General features: G+C 70.9%; 3 protein-coding genes across 6 annotated transcripts; 1 reads left to right on the plus strand and 2 right to left on the minus strand.

Annotated features, from left to right (window-relative positions):
* Positions 1-6: 6 nt before the first annotated feature.
* On the minus strand, positions 7-8544 carry LOC311221707 (uncharacterized protein). The gene is given in 23 exon segments (XM_084307095.1): positions 7-497; positions 499-543; positions 651-699; positions 1265-1424; positions 1924-1998; positions 2077-2142; positions 2405-2482; positions 2485-2570; positions 3186-3220; positions 3222-3288; positions 3290-3351; positions 3353-3361; positions 3475-3528; positions 4169-4264; positions 4368-4390; positions 4706-4763; positions 5559-5720; positions 6501-6647; positions 6649-6751; positions 6753-6879; positions 7438-7516; positions 8030-8181; positions 8487-8544. Coding segments are annotated over 23 exon segments (2121 nt in total). The 5' UTR covers positions 8503-8544; the 3' UTR covers positions 7-125.
* A 197-nt stretch (positions 8545-8741) lies between these two features.
* Positions 8742-12163, minus strand: LOC311221706 (RNA-binding protein 4-like). 4 transcript variants are annotated; one of them, XR_014619325.1, is made up of 4 exons: positions 12136-12163; positions 11256-11676; positions 9193-10341; positions 8742-8969 (listed from the first exon to the last, which is right to left on the minus strand). XR_014619325.1 is itself a non-coding variant. In XM_084307093.1 (4 exons), exons 2-3 carry the CDS (start codon positions 11665-11667, stop codon positions 9650-9652), a joined length of 1104 nt encoding a protein of 367 aa, XP_084163219.1. In that variant the 5' UTR covers positions 11668-11676; positions 12136-12163; the 3' UTR covers positions 8742-8969; positions 9644-9649. The 4 variants fall into 4 exon arrangements, 3 of the variants coding, with proteins under 3 accessions (XP_084163219.1, XP_084163220.1, XP_084163218.1); XM_084307093.1 differs by having other exon boundaries at positions 9644-10341; XM_084307094.1 differs by having other exon boundaries at positions 8742-9330; positions 9644-10341.
* Positions 12164-13046: 883 nt separating this feature from the next.
* Positions 13047-14879, plus strand: LOC311221708 (putative nuclease HARBI1; the record flags this gene model as incomplete). The annotated part of the gene is made up of 2 exons (XM_084307096.1): positions 13047-13809; positions 14356-14879. 2 exons carry the CDS (start codon positions 13047-13049, stop codon positions 14742-14744), a joined length of 1152 nt encoding a protein of 383 aa, XP_084163222.1. The 3' UTR covers positions 14745-14879.
* Positions 14880-16647: the final 1768 nt, after the last annotated feature.

Below are 16647 nucleotides of genomic sequence, written 5' to 3' on the forward strand. Positions count from 1 at the left end.
CATCCTTTGCAGGCTCCGTGATGGCCGAACTCCCAGAATCCCTTGCGGCGTTGCCATTGGCCGAACTCCCAGCATCCTTTGCGGCTCCCTCAACGGCCACGCTGCCAGAATCCCTTGCAGTGTTGTCATTGGCCAAACTCCCAGCATCCCTTGCGGGCTCCATCATGGCCGAACTCCCAGCATCCTTTGCAGGCTCCATGATGGCCGAACTCCCACGATCCCTTGCGGCCCCCCTCCATGGCTACCCTCCCAGCATCCCTTGCGGCGCCGTCCGTCACCCCGCGGGTCCCCCCGGCTCCCTGTGCCGCAGCTCCGGGTTCTGGGGGGCCTGGGGGGGTCCCGGGGGGCTCTGGGGGTGCCGGGAGGGTCCCCGGGGGGGCTCCGGGGGGGGTCCCGGGGGGGCCGCGGGGGGGGTCCCCGAGGTGGGCGCGCAGCAGCCCCAGGTAGGTCAGCACCCCCAGGGTGTCCGGCACCGGCGGCCGCTCCAGGTCGGCCGGGGTCCAGCAGGCGGGGGACGCCCAGCGCCGAGAACCCCGCAAACGCCTGGGGGGGGGGGACAGAAAAATAAGGGGAGGGGGTCAGGGGGGGGTCCTGAGCACCCTGAGTGCCCCCAGCCCCCCCCCTCATAGCACCCCCCCCCCCCTCCTCACCAGTTTGTTGTTGCCTCGGATGTCGAGGGGGTCCAGGGCCTCAAAGTCACTGGGGGGGGGGGGGGAGAAAACAAGAGTTGGGGGGGGCAGGTGCCCCCTCGTGCCCCCCCCATCCCAAAACACCCCCCCACACCCCATTCTCCCCCCCCACCCCCCAAAAAACCTCCCTCCCACCCCTCCACCACCCCCATCCTTCCCCCACCACATCCTCAGAGTGCCCCCCCCACCCCCTTTACCCCCCCACGACCCCCCCCCATGCCCCCCCCATCCCAAAACACCCCCCCACACCCCATTCTCCCCCCCCATCCCCCTCCACCACCCCCATCCTTCCCCCACCACATCCTCAGAGTGCCCCCCCCACCCCCTTTGCCCCCCCTTTACCCCCCCCCTTGCCCCCCCCACGACCCCCCCCATGCCCCCCCCATGCCCCCCCCATCCCAAAACACCCCCCCCACACCCCATTCTCCCCCCCCCATCCCCCCTCCACCACCCCCATCCTTCCCCCGCCACGTCCCCAGGGTGCCCCCACCCACCCCCTACCCCCTCCTTTGCCCCCCCCCCGGCCCCCCCATGCCCCCCCCCGTCCCCCCCCCCGCGCCCCCCCCGCCCCTCACATGCTGTGGGGCTGGAAGCGGTGCAGCAGGGCGCAGAAGGCCAGCCCGCTGCGCCAGCTGGTGCTGAAGTTGGTGACCCGCACCCCCCGGTAGCCGGCCGTGGCCTCCTGGCACCAGGCCAGCAGCGAGGCGCGGGCCCGCTGCCCCCCCCGGGGGGGGGCTGGAAATGGGAAAAAATTAAAAAAAAAAAAAAAAAAAAAAAAAAAGTGGGGGGGTCAGGGTGGGCCTGGACACCCCCCCTCTGTGTTCTTAGCTCTCCCTGTAACGCCCTGATGTGACCCCAAGTTGTGGGGTCTGGACCCTCCCCCTCCGTAACCCCCCCCCAAGTGACCCCAGACCCCCCCAAGTGACCCCAGACCCCCCCAAAAATAACCCAACCCCCCCCCCCCAAGACAACAGACCACCCCCCACATAACTCCAGACTCCCCCAAAATAACCCTGGTCCCCCCCCAAATCACCCCAGACCCTCCCCAGGATCGCAGACCCCCCCCAATTAACCCCAGACCCCCCCCAAATGACCCTAGACCCCTCCCCAAATAAACCAAGACCCCCCCCCAAATAACCCCAGACCCCCCCCCAAATAACCCCAGACCCCCTTAAAACAACCCCAGCCCCCCCAGATTACCCAAGACCCCCCCCGGCCCCCCAGCCCCACTCACCAGAGTTTCTCTTAGGGGGGCTCCTGGGGCTGTCCCCCCCCCCATCCAGGTGGTCGCCCCCCTCTGTGGCAGCATCTGAGGGGGGGGTGGGGGTCAGGACCCAAAAATTTGGGGGGGGGGGGTACCACTGTGCCCCCCCCCTCCATGACCCACCTGTGCTTAGGGGGGGCCCCCCCGGCTCCTCCTCCTCCACCAGCGCCTGCAGCTCCCGGGGTGCATCTGGGGGGGGGGGGGAATGGGGGGGGGTCAGAGCAGGGCCCCCCCCCCAAAAAAAATAATTATGGGGGGACACCGGCATGATGGGGAGGGGTTGGGGTCGAAATGGGGTGATTTGGGGAAAAATTGGGGCAATTTGGGGACAAAAAGGGGAGATTTGGGGACAAAATGGGGAGATTTGGGGACAAAATTGGGAGATTTGGGGACAAAATGGGGGCCACCGCAGCCATTTGGGGCGATCCGGAGCAGTTTCGGGGCCCCGCACCCACCTTTGGGGACGGGGGGGGCGCTCTCCCGGCGCGTCCCCCCCCCCGGCGCGGCCTTCCTCCTCCTCCTCCTCCTCGTCCTCGCTCTCGTTGAAGTCCCCCAGGTCGGCCACGTCGCCCATGCGGGAGCTGAGCAGGCTGGCCACGCTGCGCATGTCCTCGTCCCTGCGCCCCCAAAACGTCACCACGGGGCCCCCCCGCCTCGCCCCCCCTCCCCGTGACCCCCAGACCCCCGATACCCCTGAGACCCCCGAGACCCCAAAGCCCTCCCAATGTCCTCCATGTCCCCAAGACCCCGATCCCCCCGGCCCTCCCAGTGACCTCAAGACCCCCCACACCCTCCCAATGCCCCCAAGACCCCCAAGACCCCAACACCCTCCCGATGTCCCCAATGTCCCCAAGACCCCAAGACCCTTCCCATGTCCCCAAGACCCCCAACACCCTGCCCAATGCCCCCAAGACCCCCAACAACACCCTCCCAATGTCCCCAATGTCCCCAAGACCCCCACACCCTCCCAATACCCCAAGACCCCAATGCCCTCCTGATGTCCCCAATGTCCCCAAGACCCCAATGTCCTCCTGATGTCCCCAATGTCCCCAAGACCCTTCCCATGTCCCCAAGACCCCCAACACCCTCCCAATGCCCCCAAGGACCCCCCCCACCCTCCTGACATCCCCAACACCCCACTCCCTCCCGACGCCCCCGTTGTCCCCGATCCCCCCCCGCTCCCCCCCAACCCCCCCAACCCCCCCGCTCCCCCCGGCCCCCTCCCCGCTCACGTGGGGTGCCCCTCGTGCAGGAGGGTGGCGCAGAGGCTTGAGGCGCAGGCTGGCGGCCGCCACCTTTCGGGACCGGGGCCGCAGCGGCAGCGCCAGGCGGGTGGGGCGCGGGGCCCACCAAGCGCCCCAGGTCCAGCGCCGCCCCCGCCACCACCGAGCGCCGCCCCCCGCGACTCCTGCCGGGGGAGGGGGGGGGGGGATTTTTTGGGGGTGGGGGGGGGGGTCAGGCGGGGTCCCCAAGGGGGGTCCCCGAACACCCCGCGCCCCCCCCAACCCCGGCCCCACTCACGTTCTCCACCAGGAACGTCCACTCCTTCTCATCGTACGTGGTGGCGTGGGGGTCCTGGGGGGGGGCACGGGGATGGTGAGTGTGCAAGGGGGCTTGTGCAAGGGGGGGGGGGGCATGGGGGAGCACGGGGGGGGCATGGGGATGGTGAGTGTGCAAGGGGGGCTTGTGCAAGGGGGGGGGGGCGTCAGGGGTCCTGGGGGGGGGCACAGGGATGGTGAGTGTGCAAGGGGGCTTGTGCAAGGGGGGGGGCGTCAGGGGTCCTGGGGGGGGGGGCACGGGAACAGTGAGTGTGCAAAGGGGCTTGTGCAAGAGGGGGGTACATAGAGGGGGCACAGGGATGGTGAGTGTGCAAGGGGGCTTGTGCAAGAGGCTGGGGGCATGGGGTGGATGAGCAAGGGGACTTGTGCAAGGGGACTTGTGCAAGGGGACTCGGGGTGTGCACTGAGGGAACTTTCGTGTGCAAGGGGGACCTGGGCTCGTGCAAGGGGACGTGCTTTAGGTGTGAGCGCTCGTGCAAAGGGCCGCGTGCGAGGGGATGGACGCGGTGTGCACAAGGGGACGTGCAAGAGGAGAGGTGCGAGGCAACAAGCGTGCAAGGGGAGGGGGCTTGTGCCAGGGGCTGTGCACGAGGGGATGTGCACGAGGGGATGTGCACGAGGGGATGTGCACGAGGGGCCTCGTGCAAGGCACGCACCCGGTAGAGGGTGACGACGACGTCGACGCTCTCGGGCACCACCCAGACCACCATGCCCCGGTACGGGTTCTCGATGCCGGGCTGCCAGCTGTGGGGCTGCTCCCCCCCCCGGTCAGGGACCCCCAGACCCCCCGGGACCCCCCCAGAGACCCCCCCAGCCCCATGAACACCCCCCCCCCCATAGCCCCCAAGCCCCAACCCCCCCAAGAAGCCCCTCAAGAGCTGCAGAATCACCCCAAAGCCCCCCGACCCCCCCAGCCCCCCGACCCCAAATCCCCCCATAGCCCCCCCCAGCCCCCTTATAGCCCCCCAGCCCCTAAATAACCCCATGGCCCCCCATAACCCCCCAAGCCCCAAATTCCCCCAACCCCCCCCCATAGCCCCCCCAGCCCCAAATCCCCCCCGTGACCCCCCAGCCCCTAAATAACCCCATAGCCCCCCATAGCCCCCAGACCCCCCAAATCCCCCTATGGCTCCCCAGCCCCCCCAGCCCCAAAATCCCCCCCATAGCCCCCCCATGCCCCCCCCCAAGCCCACCTTGGAGCAGACGCGCCGATTGCGCCGTGTCCAGACGACCACCAGCTTGTCGGGCTGCCTGGGGGGGGGGGGGGGCAGGAGGGGGTCAGACCCCCCCAGGGCCGGGCTCCCCATAGGGCGGGGGGGGTGGGTGGGGGGGCCCTTATCTCGCGGGGGGGGGGCCGGGCGGGGCTGTGGGGCCGCCCCATAGATAACGGCAGCGGGTCCCCACCCACCCCCCCCAGCCAGGGCAGGTGCTTGGGGCCGGGGGGGGGCAGAGCTAAATTTGGGGCCGGGGGGGGGGGGGAAATTGGACACCCCCGGCCGGGAGGGGGGATGGGGCAGGGGGGGTTTAATCCTTCCCCCCCCCCCCTCTCCGGGGTTATTTTTGGCCGCCCTGGCTCTAGAGTTGCCGTTTTCCGCCCTGGCCCCATTTATGGGCATTTTTGACTTAAAACGAAACCAGCGGCTGCGTGCTGGGGGGGGGGGGCAGCTCAGGACCCCCCACGCCCCCCCCCCCTTTATAACCTCCCCCATTACCCCCCTCTACCCAGCAGGAGCCGCCCCCCCTTAGCACCCCGCTCCCCCCCCCAGGACCCCAAATCCCCCCGGGGGGGGGGTCCCAGCCCCTCGCAGCCCCCCCCACGCCTTCACGCCCCCCCCCCGACATCACGACCCCCCCCCGAGCCCTGCCCCCCCCCCCCCACACCCTCCACACCCCCCCAGCCCCTCTATAGGGACCGGTCCGTACGGGACACACGGGGCAAGGGGGACCCTGTGGGAGCCGGGGGGGGGGTCGCAGTGACCCGGGGGTGTCCCGGGGGGGGGGGTCCCGGGTTGGGGGGGGGTCCCCGGGGGGGGGGGGGGCACTCACCATTTCCTGGTGCCCTCCACCAGCAGCTCCTCGTAGCTCGCCTCGAAGCGCACCTTGGCCGCCCGCTTCCCCGCCCGCTGCAGCCGCTTCCACACCGAGCCCATGGCGACCCCCCCCCGGGACCCCCCCCCCCGGCACCTCCCCGCAGCGGCCGGGCCGGGGCTGGGTGCGCTCCGTGCCCCCCCCACCCCCCCCCCGCCGCTGGGCGCGGCTCGGCCCGGCCCGGGCAGGAAGCGTGGAACGGGGCAGGGCGGGGGGGGGGGGAGGGGGGGGGCAGGAGGAAATCCCCCCCCCCAGAGCTAAAGAGGGGCCCCCCCGGGGCTGCCCCCCCCACTCCCAGCCCACCCGGGGACCCCCCCCCCCAAATCGAGGGAACCACGCTGTTAAACGCTCCCCCCCCCCCCGGTATTATATAATTATTGTGCCCCCCCCCGGCCATATAGGGCGCATAGACGCCCCCCCCCCCCGGGACATATAGGTTCATAGGCGCCCCCACTCTAAAATAAAGCCCCCCCCCCCCCCCCCGAGCTCTGCACACCCCCCACTGCCCCTAAATCCCCCTCAACTGCCCCCAACTCCCCCCAAAAGCCCCCACCCCCCCCCCTTCCTGCCCCCCAAACTGGCCCCAAATCTCCCCCACTGCCCCTAAGCCCCCCCAGCCGCCCCCAAATCCCCCCCTCATTGCCCCCAAATTCCCCCAATTACCCTCAAATCCCCCAACAGCCCCCAAGTCCCCCTCAGAGCCCCCCCAAATCCCCCCCACTGCCCCTAATCCCCCCCGAACCCCCCCCAAACCCCTCAACCCTACCCCATATCCCCCCCCACCCCCTAAACCCACCCCGCAGCCCCCCCAAAATCCTACCCTAACCCCCCCCCAACCCCCTTTTAAACCCCCTCCCCGCACCCCCAACCCCACAGGAGACGCAGAAAAACCACTCGGACCTCGTGCTGCGCTGGGTGCAGGGGGGGTGACGGGCGGATGGGAATCCCTTTATGGGGGTTTGGGGGCCCGGGGGGGTCCCGGGGGGGGGCGTCGAGCCCCCGTAGTGCCCGCAGGGCCTCGGCGCAGGCCCGCACCAGGGCGCAGAGGCTGGGCGCTGCCCTCGGCTGAGGCTGTTCGGGGCAGCTCCCGCGCTGCCCAGCCCAGCTTCTGCAGCACCGCTGCCGCCGCCGCCGCCACCTCGGGGCCGGGGGGGGGGGGCAGCGGGGTGGGGAACCCCCCCCCGGCGCCCCGAAGCCGCCCCCTCGCAGTGCTCGGGCCGAGGGGCCGCGGGGTGGCACGGGGGGGCAGGCTGAGGGGCTGCCGGAGGGGCTTCGAGCGCTGCGGGGGGGGATGGGACGGGGTTAGGGGGGGCGCTGGGGGCCTCAGCCCCCTCCCCAAAACCCTTTTGGCCCCGTCCCAAAACCCTTTTATTCCCATCCCTGACCCCTTGTCCCCCCCCAGACCCATTTTTTGCCCCCCCGCAGTCCCCTTGGCCCCATCTTGGTCTCCTCGTTCCCCCCTTCGCCCCTTTTCTCACCTCTCCAGACTCTTCCTGTCCCATCCCAGTCCCATTTTTCCCCATCCCAGACCTGTTTTGTCCCCATCCCTGACCCCTTGCCCCCACCCTGGGTTTCTCGTCCCCACCCCAGACCCTTTTACCCCCACCCCTCTCTTTCCTCCCCATTCCACGCTATTTTTGTCCCCGTCCCCACTCCCCCACCCCCATCCTGGCCCCCTCGCTCTGACCCCAATCCCAGTCCCATTCCCCGTCCCCAGTCCCAATCCCCGTCCCCAGTCCCAATCCCCGTCCCCAGTCCCAATCCCCGTCCCCAGTCCCATTCCCCGTCCCCAGTCCCATTCCCCGTCCCCCAGTCCCAATCCCCGTCCCCCCCGTACCGTCCCCGTCGCGCTCCCCGTCCAGCTCGTGGCAGGTGACGCAGTGCAGCTGCTGCTGCTTGTCCTGCAGGAGGATGGTCTGGGGGGGGCGGGGGGGGTCCATCAGCACCCCGACACCCCCGGTACCCCCCGTTACCATCCCCGTACCCCCCGTACCTCCCATTACCATCCCCTTACCCCCCTGTTTCCCCCCCAGACCCCCCATTACCACCCCCGTACCCCCCCTTCCCTCCTTTACTGCCCCCAACACCCCCCATTAACGTCCCCGTACCCCCCCGTTACCGTCCCCATTCCCCCCCAGTAACCCCCCCGGTGCCCCCATACCCCTTGTTACTCCCCTGTATCCCCCCAAACCCCCCGTTACCATCCCTGTACCCCCGTTACCGACCCCATACTCCCTGTTACCGTCCCCGTACCCTCCCGGTAACCCCCCCGGTACCCCCCATACCCCCAGTACCATCCCCATACCACCATTACTGTCCCCACAGCCCCGTTACCGACCCCGTAACCCCCATCACCGACCCCATACCCCCCCGGTAACCCCCCCCGTACCCTCCCGTTACCCCCCCGGTGCCCCCCCGGCGCCCCGTACCCCGCAGCGGGGGCAGCAGGAGCCCAGCATGCGGTACCCCCTCAGGAGGTAGCGCCCCAGGGCCTGGCTGACCCGGTCCTGCCGCTCCCGCCTCGACCGCAGCTCCGCCGCCGGCACCGGCTCCCAGCGCGGCTCCGCCTCGGCCTCCGCGCCTGGGGGGGGGGGCACCGTTACCGGGGGGGGGGTCAGGGTTACCGGGGGGGGTCAGGGTTACCGGGGGGGGGGTCACGGATACGGGAGGAACACGACGAGGAGGCGGGGGGGGGGTTCATGGAGGGGGGGGGGGGGCTCACGGCCAGCACGGGGTAACGGAACCGGGGGGGGGCGGTAACGGGGAGGCACCGGGAGCGGCGGGGGGAGACCGGGGGGGTCTGGGGGGGCACGGAGGGAGGGGGAGGGGGGAACCGGGGGGGTCCCGGGGGTCCCCGGCCCGGCCCGGCCCCGCCGCCGCCCGCACCCGCGTTGAGCGCCATGGTCGCCGCGGAGACAGCGTCGCCAGGAAGTGACGTCACGCACCGGGGGTCCGGCGGGGAAATGGGACCGGAAGGAAACAACGGGAGCGGTCCGGCTGCGAAACGGATCCCGGGGGGGGTGTGTGTGGGGGGGGGGGGGGTAAGTGGGCACCGAGAAACAAGGTTCCGACCCCATCGTGGTCCCCCCCCCGCAGCCCCCACCCCAATAAAACGAACGGGGACGGGGAGTTCTGGTGGGAAACCTTTATTTCGCTGGAAAAGCCGGGGAGGGGGGCCCGGGGGGGGGCAATGAGGAAGGGGGCAGCTACGAGGAGAGGAGGAAGGGGGGGCTGGGGGGCAGCGGAACCCCCGGGGGGGTGGGGGGGGTGCAGTCGAGACGTGGGAACCTCCATACAAAAAGGTGGGGGGACGGGGAGGGGGACGCTGGTAGGGTGGGGGGCGCAGGCTCCGCTCCGATGCCGCCAGACCTGGAAGAAAGCAGAGAGAAGTCAGGGGGGGCTGCGCCGGGACCACCGGCCCGGGGGACGCTGCCAGCGGGGGAGGGGACGGAGCGGTGACGGTGACGGGGATCCCAGGGAGGGGGCGAGCGGCCCCTTCCCCGCGGCGGCCGGGGTGCGGGAGCCCCCCCTTTTCCCGCGACGCGGTGCGAGACCGGCGGCGGCGGCGGCGGCAGCCCGGGGCTCCTCTGACCTGACGCGGCGGCGGCCGCGGGGCTCCGGGGGGGGGCTCTCAGGGCCGCGGCGAGTCCTCGCGCGCGGGAGGCCCAGGGCCGCTTCCTCGGCGGGGGGATTTTCCTGCCGGGCTCCTTCCGCCTTGGGGGGTCACCTCCTGGGAGACGAAGGCCCGTTACAACCGGCCAGCGCCGTGCCCGGGAGGGACCGGTGCCGGCGGAGACGCGCGCCCGCTCCCGATGGCGAGCGCCGGGGTCACGGCGCCTCTCCCCAGCCACGTTCCAGGACCAGCCCCGTGGGCAGCGTGCGCTCGCCCCGCTCTCCCCGCGCCCCCTCAGGACACGGGGCTGTGCCCCCCGTTGTGCCAAACTCCCCGCGCCCGCTGGCGGGCTGTGGGTGAGGGGGCTTCGATGGCGGAAAGGCCACGCCGGGGCGGCCCCCGCTGCCTCCTGCCACCGCAAGGCGCTCACCTCAGCTCAAAAGGCAGAGTACCGCGCCCTGTCCGCGTACGGGTCGCGCTCGAACCGCTGCATGTCGTAGAGGGAGGCCCGAGCGACCGACGAGACCGGCGACAGCTGACTACGATCGTAAGTGTACGCCTCTCCGACGGTGGTGGCCGCGGCTGCCGTGCGGCGCAGGGGGCTTCTATCCCGGGTGTAATAGGTGGAGGAGGCCGCCGCCGCCGCGGCGGTGGCGGCGGCGGCGACCGCGGCGGCCGCGCCCGGGGTGGGCAGCAGAGCTCTATCGTAGGGGTCTAGGGTGGTGGGGATGCGACTGGCCATGGCTGTGGTGGCGGCCATGGCCGTGGACTGGACCTGCGAGTACTGGGCGTACTGGGAGTACTGGGCCATGGTCTGCTCTGCATAGGCGTCGTATGCAGAGGCCGTCGCATAGGACCTGACGCGGTAGCGCTTGTAGTAGTCGGCCATCCCGCTGTACGCGTCATCGTAATACATGGTCTCCCCATAGCCCGCGGTGTAGGGAGTGCGCACGGCTCCGTACTGCTCGTTATAGGCCTCGGTAAAGTCAGCCACTTGCCCCGGGCGATCTACCGGACACTCTTTAGACCAGTGCCCTTCCTTCCCGCACCGGTAGCAGCCGCTCTTGTCTCCCATCCCGGGCGCGGTCCTGAGCCGGCTGGTGGACAACTGCACGCGCATCCGCTTGCCTTGAAGAAACAGACGCAAAAGGGAGGCTGTAATTAACGGCGGGCACACGGGGAAGCACCAACAGCCACCGGGGGCTCTCCTCCTCCTCCTCCTTCTCCTACTGCACCCGGTCCCTTAGGGACAGGGCCGAAGCGACCTGGTAAGCATGGGTGCGGAGCCGGCTCAGAGCCTCATGACACCGCGGCGCCCCGGGGACAGACAACCCCACGGTATATTTAATTTTTATTTTCCCCTTTTTCTCCCCATTTCCAGCCTGCTGGCAGAACGGAGAGACACAGACCCGCTCTCCCAAGGGAGCGGGGCCCCAGCTGCAGCACAACCACGGGGCAGCACCGGCGCCGCACTCAAGCTCGAGACGCGACCACGAGCGCAACGGGACGCGGCCACGGCAGCACCGGTACCAGGAGGCGAGGGGATGCCCTGCCCAGGCAGTGACACGCGTGGCATCGCTCCTCGGCGCTTTATTCAACCCGAACCTGCAGGTTTCGGCCCTGGCGGGGTTCTCCGGGGCCCCCATGCACGAGGCCAGCACCGAATCTATCGCACTCCGGGGAGAAAACGCAGCAAAACTCCCTGGTTTTGGGTTAGAGTGAAGGCAGGGACCACACCGCTCGCATCCGCCATGTCTACCGTGTCGCAGCCCCGAACTGGGGCGGGGGCACCAGCTGGGGTCCCCCAGCTCCCTGATGGGGCTGCGCACAGGCACCCCGTTGGGAAGACCCTGAGACAGCCCCGCAGGATGCGGCCCCATGGCCACGGGAGCTCCCCCCACGGCGCGGAACCGGCAGGAAAGAGCCGAGGACCCCCCGGCCAGGCGGCCCCGCGCCTCCTCTCCTACCTGACCGTCTGCCTTGGGCCCAGCCCGGCGCTACCTACTCCCAGCCAAGGGCCGCAGCCCCGGCCCGCGCGTCACCTTGGAACTCGGTGTTGTCCAGCCCCCGGATGGCCTCCACCGCGTCCTCCGCCCGCTCCATGTGCACGAAGGCGTAGTCCTTGACGATGTCGCACTCGATGACAGGACCATATTCTTCAAACTTGGCGCGCAGCTCCAGGTTTGTGCACGTGGGGCTGATGTTGCCCACGTGCAGCTTGGTGGAGGCCTTGCTCTTGTTCTTGCTGGCCTCCACGTTGATGCAGACGCCGTGCAGCTTGTGGTGGTGCAGGTTGCGGATGGCGTCCTCGGCCGCCGTCTTGTCCTCGATGTGCACGAAGCCGTAGTTCTTGATGATGTCACACTCCAGCACCTTGCCGTACTGCTCGAACAGCGAGCGGATCTCCTGCTCCGTCGCCTCCCGTGGCAAGTTCCCGATGAACAGCTTCACCATCTCGACAGCCTGCACCGAAGTGGGGAAAAAAAGACAAGGAAAGTCAGCAAAGGCAGGACAATGCACACAGAGAAGGCTCAGCCCCTCAGATCGCTCCCCTCAGGAGCTCCCCTATTGCTCCGTGACCCTCCCGTTCCTCCCCACACCCCCCTATTCCTCCCCTGCTTCCCCTACCACCAAATTCTCCCCCGTTTCCCCCCCATCTTCCCCCCCGTGACCCCCCGGGGCCTCCCCCGCTCCCCCTCCGAGCTCCCCCCAGCCCCCCATTCCCTCCCGCGCCCCCCCCGTTCCCCCCATCCCCTCCGTGGTCCCTCCCCTCCCCCCCTCCCCCGGTCCTTCCCCTCCCCCTCCCGCCCCCGCGGCCCTCACAGGGCCCGGATCGGGCCGGCCTCGCCCCCAGCCCCCCTCGGGCCCCCCAGGCCGGGCCATGGCCGCTCCCGGCCCCCCCCGGGCCTCCCCCGTACTCACCGCGGCCCCGCGCTGCCTCTCACCGGGTCGGTGACGGCGACAAAATGGCGGCGGCGCCCGCTCCGCCCCCCCCGCCCCTCCCGCACGCCGCGCCCCGCCCCCGGAGCTCGCCGATTGGCTGCGGGCCGCAAAAGGCGCGCCGCGATTGGCGGTGCGTGGTGACGTCACCGCCCAGCTCGCCCGCCCACCCGCCGGCCAATGGCGAGGAGGAAGGGGAAGATAAAGAAGAGGGGCTTCCGGTCACGTGGGGAGAGGAGGCCAATCGGGGAGGGGCGTGGGGGCGTGGCCGGGAGGCCCGGCGGAGCCCGGCGGGGTCGGAGCTGCGGAGCGGGGCCGGGGCAGGCAGCGAGCGGCGGGACCGGAACCGGAACCGGAACCGGAACCGGAACCGGAACCCGGCCGGACCCGGGCGCACCGGGCCCGTCCCGCCGGTACCGCGACCACAGGGCCCGGGCAGCCGGGTTGGGCCTGGCCCCGCCCCCTTTATGCCCCCGCCCCTTTTCATGGCCCCGCCCCGTTTTGGCCCCTCCCATCCATTCTCGGTCCCTCCCATCCCCGTTAGGCCCCTCCCCTCCCTGTTAGGCCCCGCCCCCTCCTTCTTAGGCTCCTCCCTTCTCTTTTAGGCCCCTCCTCTCCCTGTTTGACTCCTCCCCTCCAATTTAGACCCCACCCCCTTCACCTTAGGCCCCTCCCCTCCCAATCAGGCTCCTCCCCTCCCTATTAGACCCCTCCCTCTCCTTAACACCCCCCTCTCCCTCTCCATTAGGCCCCTCCCCTCCCATTTAGGCCCCTCCCCTCCCGTTTAGGCCCCACCCCCAGACCTGCTCTTCCCCCCCCACCCCCCCTCAACCCCCCCGAGCCCCCCCCGTCCCCCCCGTCCCCCCACCTCCCCCCGTGTCCCCGCGGGGGCCATGTCGGACTCGGTGCTGCTCCTGCGCCGGGTGCGTGAGCGCAGCGGGGAGGCGGCGGCGGCGGCACCGCCCGGGGGTCCCTCCCCAGCCCCCGGCCCCGCCCCGCGGCGCAAACGCGGCCGCCGCCGCCGCTTCTACCCCGAGCACCGCGTGTACCGCGCCCGCAGCTCCTTCCTGGACCTGAGCGAGGAGCAGGTGCTGCGGCGCTACCGCCTGGACAAGGCCGCCATCGCCGGGCTGTGCCGCGAGCTGGGCGCCGACCTGGAGAGCCTGACGGGGCGCAGCCACGCGCTGCCGGTGGCCGTCAAGGTGACGTCGGCGCTCACCTTCCTGGCCTCGGGCTCCTTCCAGACGGCCACGCGCGACTCCACCGGCATCAGCCAGTCGGCCATGTCCAACTGCCTGGCGCAGTTCCTGGAGGCGCTGCAGCGGCGGGCGGCGCGCTACATCGCCTTCCCGGCGCCCGGCCGCCCCGCGCCGACGGCTCCCGGGCCCGGCGGCGGTGCCGGCGCCTTCCCCGGGGTGCTGGGGCTGCTGGGCAGCATGCACGTGGCGCTGCGGGCGCCGTCGGAGAACGAGGTGGCGTTCCGCAACGCCCGCAACTTCCACTCCATGAACATGCAGGTGGTGTGCGACGCCGCCGGCGCCATCACCAACGTGGTGGCCAAATTCCCCGGTTCTTGCCCCAACGCCGCCGTGCTGGAGAATTCCGCCCTGGCCAGGCTGCTCGAGGGGGCGAGGCCCGAGGGTGCCTGGCTGCTGGGTGAGGGGGGGGGGTTGGGGAGGGTTTTGGGGGGGGGATTTGGGGGTTTGGGGGGGGATTTGGGGGATTGGGGAGGAGTTGGGGGGTTGGGGGAGATTTGGGGGCTGGGGGGAGTTGGTTTGGGGGGGATTTGGGGTTTGGGGGGATTTGGGGGATTGGGGGGGATTTGGAGGATGGGGGGGAGGTGGGGGTTTGGGGGAGAGTTGGAGGTTTTGGGGATTTAGGGAGATTTGGGGGTTTGGGGCGGATTTGGGGGTTTTTGAGGGGATTTGGGGGTTTTTGGGGGGATTTGGGGGTATTGGGGAGATGCGAGGGATTTGGGGAGATTTGGGGGTTTGGGGAGGCTTGAGGGTTTGGGGAAGACTTGGAGGGTTTTGGAAGGCTTGGGAGTTTGGGGAGCTTTGGGGGTTTTGGAGAGACTTGGGGACGTGGGGGTGACATGAGGGGACACGAGGGAGACGCGAGGGGACACGGGGTGACGCGAGGTGACGTGGGGGTGCCACGAGGCCGCCCCAGAGGTGACGAGGCGCCGCCCCCGCCCCGCAGGCGACCGCAGCTACCCGCTGAAGACGTGGCTGATGACGCCCATCCTGTTCCCCTGCGGGGCGGCCGAGGAGCGCTACAACGCCCTGCACCACCAGGCGCTGGCCGCCCTGCGCCAGACCCGCGCCCTCCTCAAGCGCCGCTTCCGCTGCCTGGACGCGGCGGGGGGCTGCCTGCAGTACGCCCCCCAGAAGGTCTGCCAGATCTTCCTGGCCTGCTGCGTCCTCCACAACATCGCCCTGCGCCGCCGCATGCCCCTCGAGCCCCCCGAGGGCCCCGACCCCGACCCCGAGCCCGAGCTGCCGCTGCAGGCGCCCCACGTGCAGATCTCCAGCGAGGCCCGGGCCGTGCGCGCCCGCATCGTGCAGCAGGTGAAGGACAGCATGGGCTGAGCCCCGGGGGATGGGGGGGGCACATTTAGCCCCCCCAGAAGGACTGGATTGCTCACATTTAGGGCCCGGCAGCGGGGGGACGCGGTGCATGCGGCGTCCCCAAGGACAGGGAGCCCCGAGGGCTCAGCACAACGGGAGCCGGCGCCCTTCCACACCGCTGGTTGGGGATTTTGGGGTGAATAAATGTATTTTCCAGCACTGCCTGCTCCAGGGGGGGATCACAGCACTGCTCCCACATCCTTACATCCCACCCGTGCCCCCCGGGGATGTTTCGGCGCCCCGGTGCCGCAGCATCGCCCCCAGAGCACCGGCACGGCGGCCCTGCTGCAGCCGGTAGAGCATCTCCACCCCGTCCCAGCGCATCTTCTCCTCGTAGGGCCGTCCCCGCAGCGTCACCTCATCCCCAAATTCCTCCCGCAGGCGCCGCAGGGCAGCCCGGAGCGGCCCCTCGCAGTTGGCCACGGCGGCACGCAGCCGCCCCCGGGCCCGCGCCTCACCGGCACGTGCCGCGAAGGCTTTGGGGACCCGGCAGAAGAAGCGGTTGGGGTCGGAGGCGCGCACCTCCAGCCCCTCCAGCCACGCCAGGAGCTGCTCCCGCTGCCGGATGAGGCCGGCGGCCTCCTCCCACAGCTCCAGTGCCGCCGGCAGCCGCGCCAGGGCCGCGCCGTCGGCGTATTTGGTGGCCATGGCCAGGCGCTGGCGGCCGGGGACGAGCAGCGCGGCCCAGAGCTGCTGCAGGCGCCGCTGGAGCTGCTGCAGCCCCGCCGGCGTCACCGGCGTCCCCGCTGCTGGCTGCCCCGGCTCTGCCGCGCCCCGCGGGGTCTTCACCGCCTCCTCCTCTTCTTCCTCGCCGCTGCCGAGGTTGAAGATGGCGTGGAGGAAGTCAGAGCCGGTGCCCTCGAGGTACCGCAGGTAGTCCTGCAGCAGCGAGGCGTTTCGGGGCTCCCCCCGCCGTGCCGGCGCGGTGCCGCGTGCCGCAGCGCCCGTCCCCTGCAGCCCCTCGGGGTCAAGGTCACGGCCGGTGGCCGCCGGCTGCACCAGGGGCTCGTGCTCGAAGCGCAGCCGCTCGCCGGGCAGCGCCGCCGCCAGCCGCTCGTAGAGCGCCCGCAGCTCCTCGCCGGGCACGGCCTCGGCCTCCGCCGCCGCCACCTCCGCGGGCTCGGGGCAGAGCGGGGGCTGCACCCGCAGCCACACCGCGCTCTCCGCCGGCTCCGGCCGCCGCAGGAGGCTGACCCCAAGGGCCGGGGGGGGTGCAGGGAGGGTCCCCGGCTCCTGTGTTTGGTGGCGCCGCAGCCACCGCAGCCGCGCGTCGTCCCGGGAGCGGCGGGTGAGTGCTGCCAGCAGCGGTGGCAGCCGATGGGCATCGCTCGGTGCCCGCTGTGTCAGCCGCTGCAGATCCAGCGCCGCCGCGGTGGCACCGGGGGGCGGCAGCTCTGGCATGGAGACAGGCTGGGGGGGTGGGGGGGGTGACGGTGAGACCCCCGGTTCCTCCACCCGGTGCTGGTGCTCTGTCTGTGCCGGCAGAGAGCGGGCTCGGTGCGCCGCGGCGGTGCCAGGGTGGGGGGTGGTGGCTGGAGGGGGTGGGTGGGGGGTGCGGGGGGGCAGCAGGGTGAGGGGCAGCAGGCAGGGGATGGCGCGGAGGTCGGCGCCGGCGATGGCTCGCAGCTCCCGCAGGTCGGCCACCAGCTTCTGATCGAGCGCCGGGGTGGCGAGGCTGCGCCGCGGCGGAGGCTCCATCGCTCCGGACCTGTGGAAGAGGGGAAGAGCCCCCCCAGATTAGACCGGGACCCCTAAAATGTCCCAGAACCTCCCCAAAAATGTCCTGGGGCCCCTGCTCAAGTCGTCCTAGGACCCCCAAATTGTCCTAGGACCCCCAAAACTACCTGGACCCTCCCCAAAACAG

This window comes from Netta rufina (genome assembly GCF_964035555.1).
Source record: "Netta rufina genome assembly, contig: SCAFFOLD_152, whole genome shotgun sequence".
In the NCBI taxonomy this organism is placed as follows: domain Eukaryota; kingdom Metazoa; phylum Chordata; class Aves; order Anseriformes; family Anatidae; genus Netta; species Netta rufina.

Coding starts and splice junctions, on each gene's coding strand:
- LOC311221706 (XM_084307093.1), bottom strand. CDS start 11,667: ATGGTGAAGCTGTTCATCGGGAACTTGCCACGGGAGGCGACGGAGCAG. Junction 10,342..11,255: donor GGACAACACCGAGTTCCAAG/GTGACGCGCGGG, acceptor TGTTTCTTCAAG/GCAAGCGGATGCGCGTGCAG.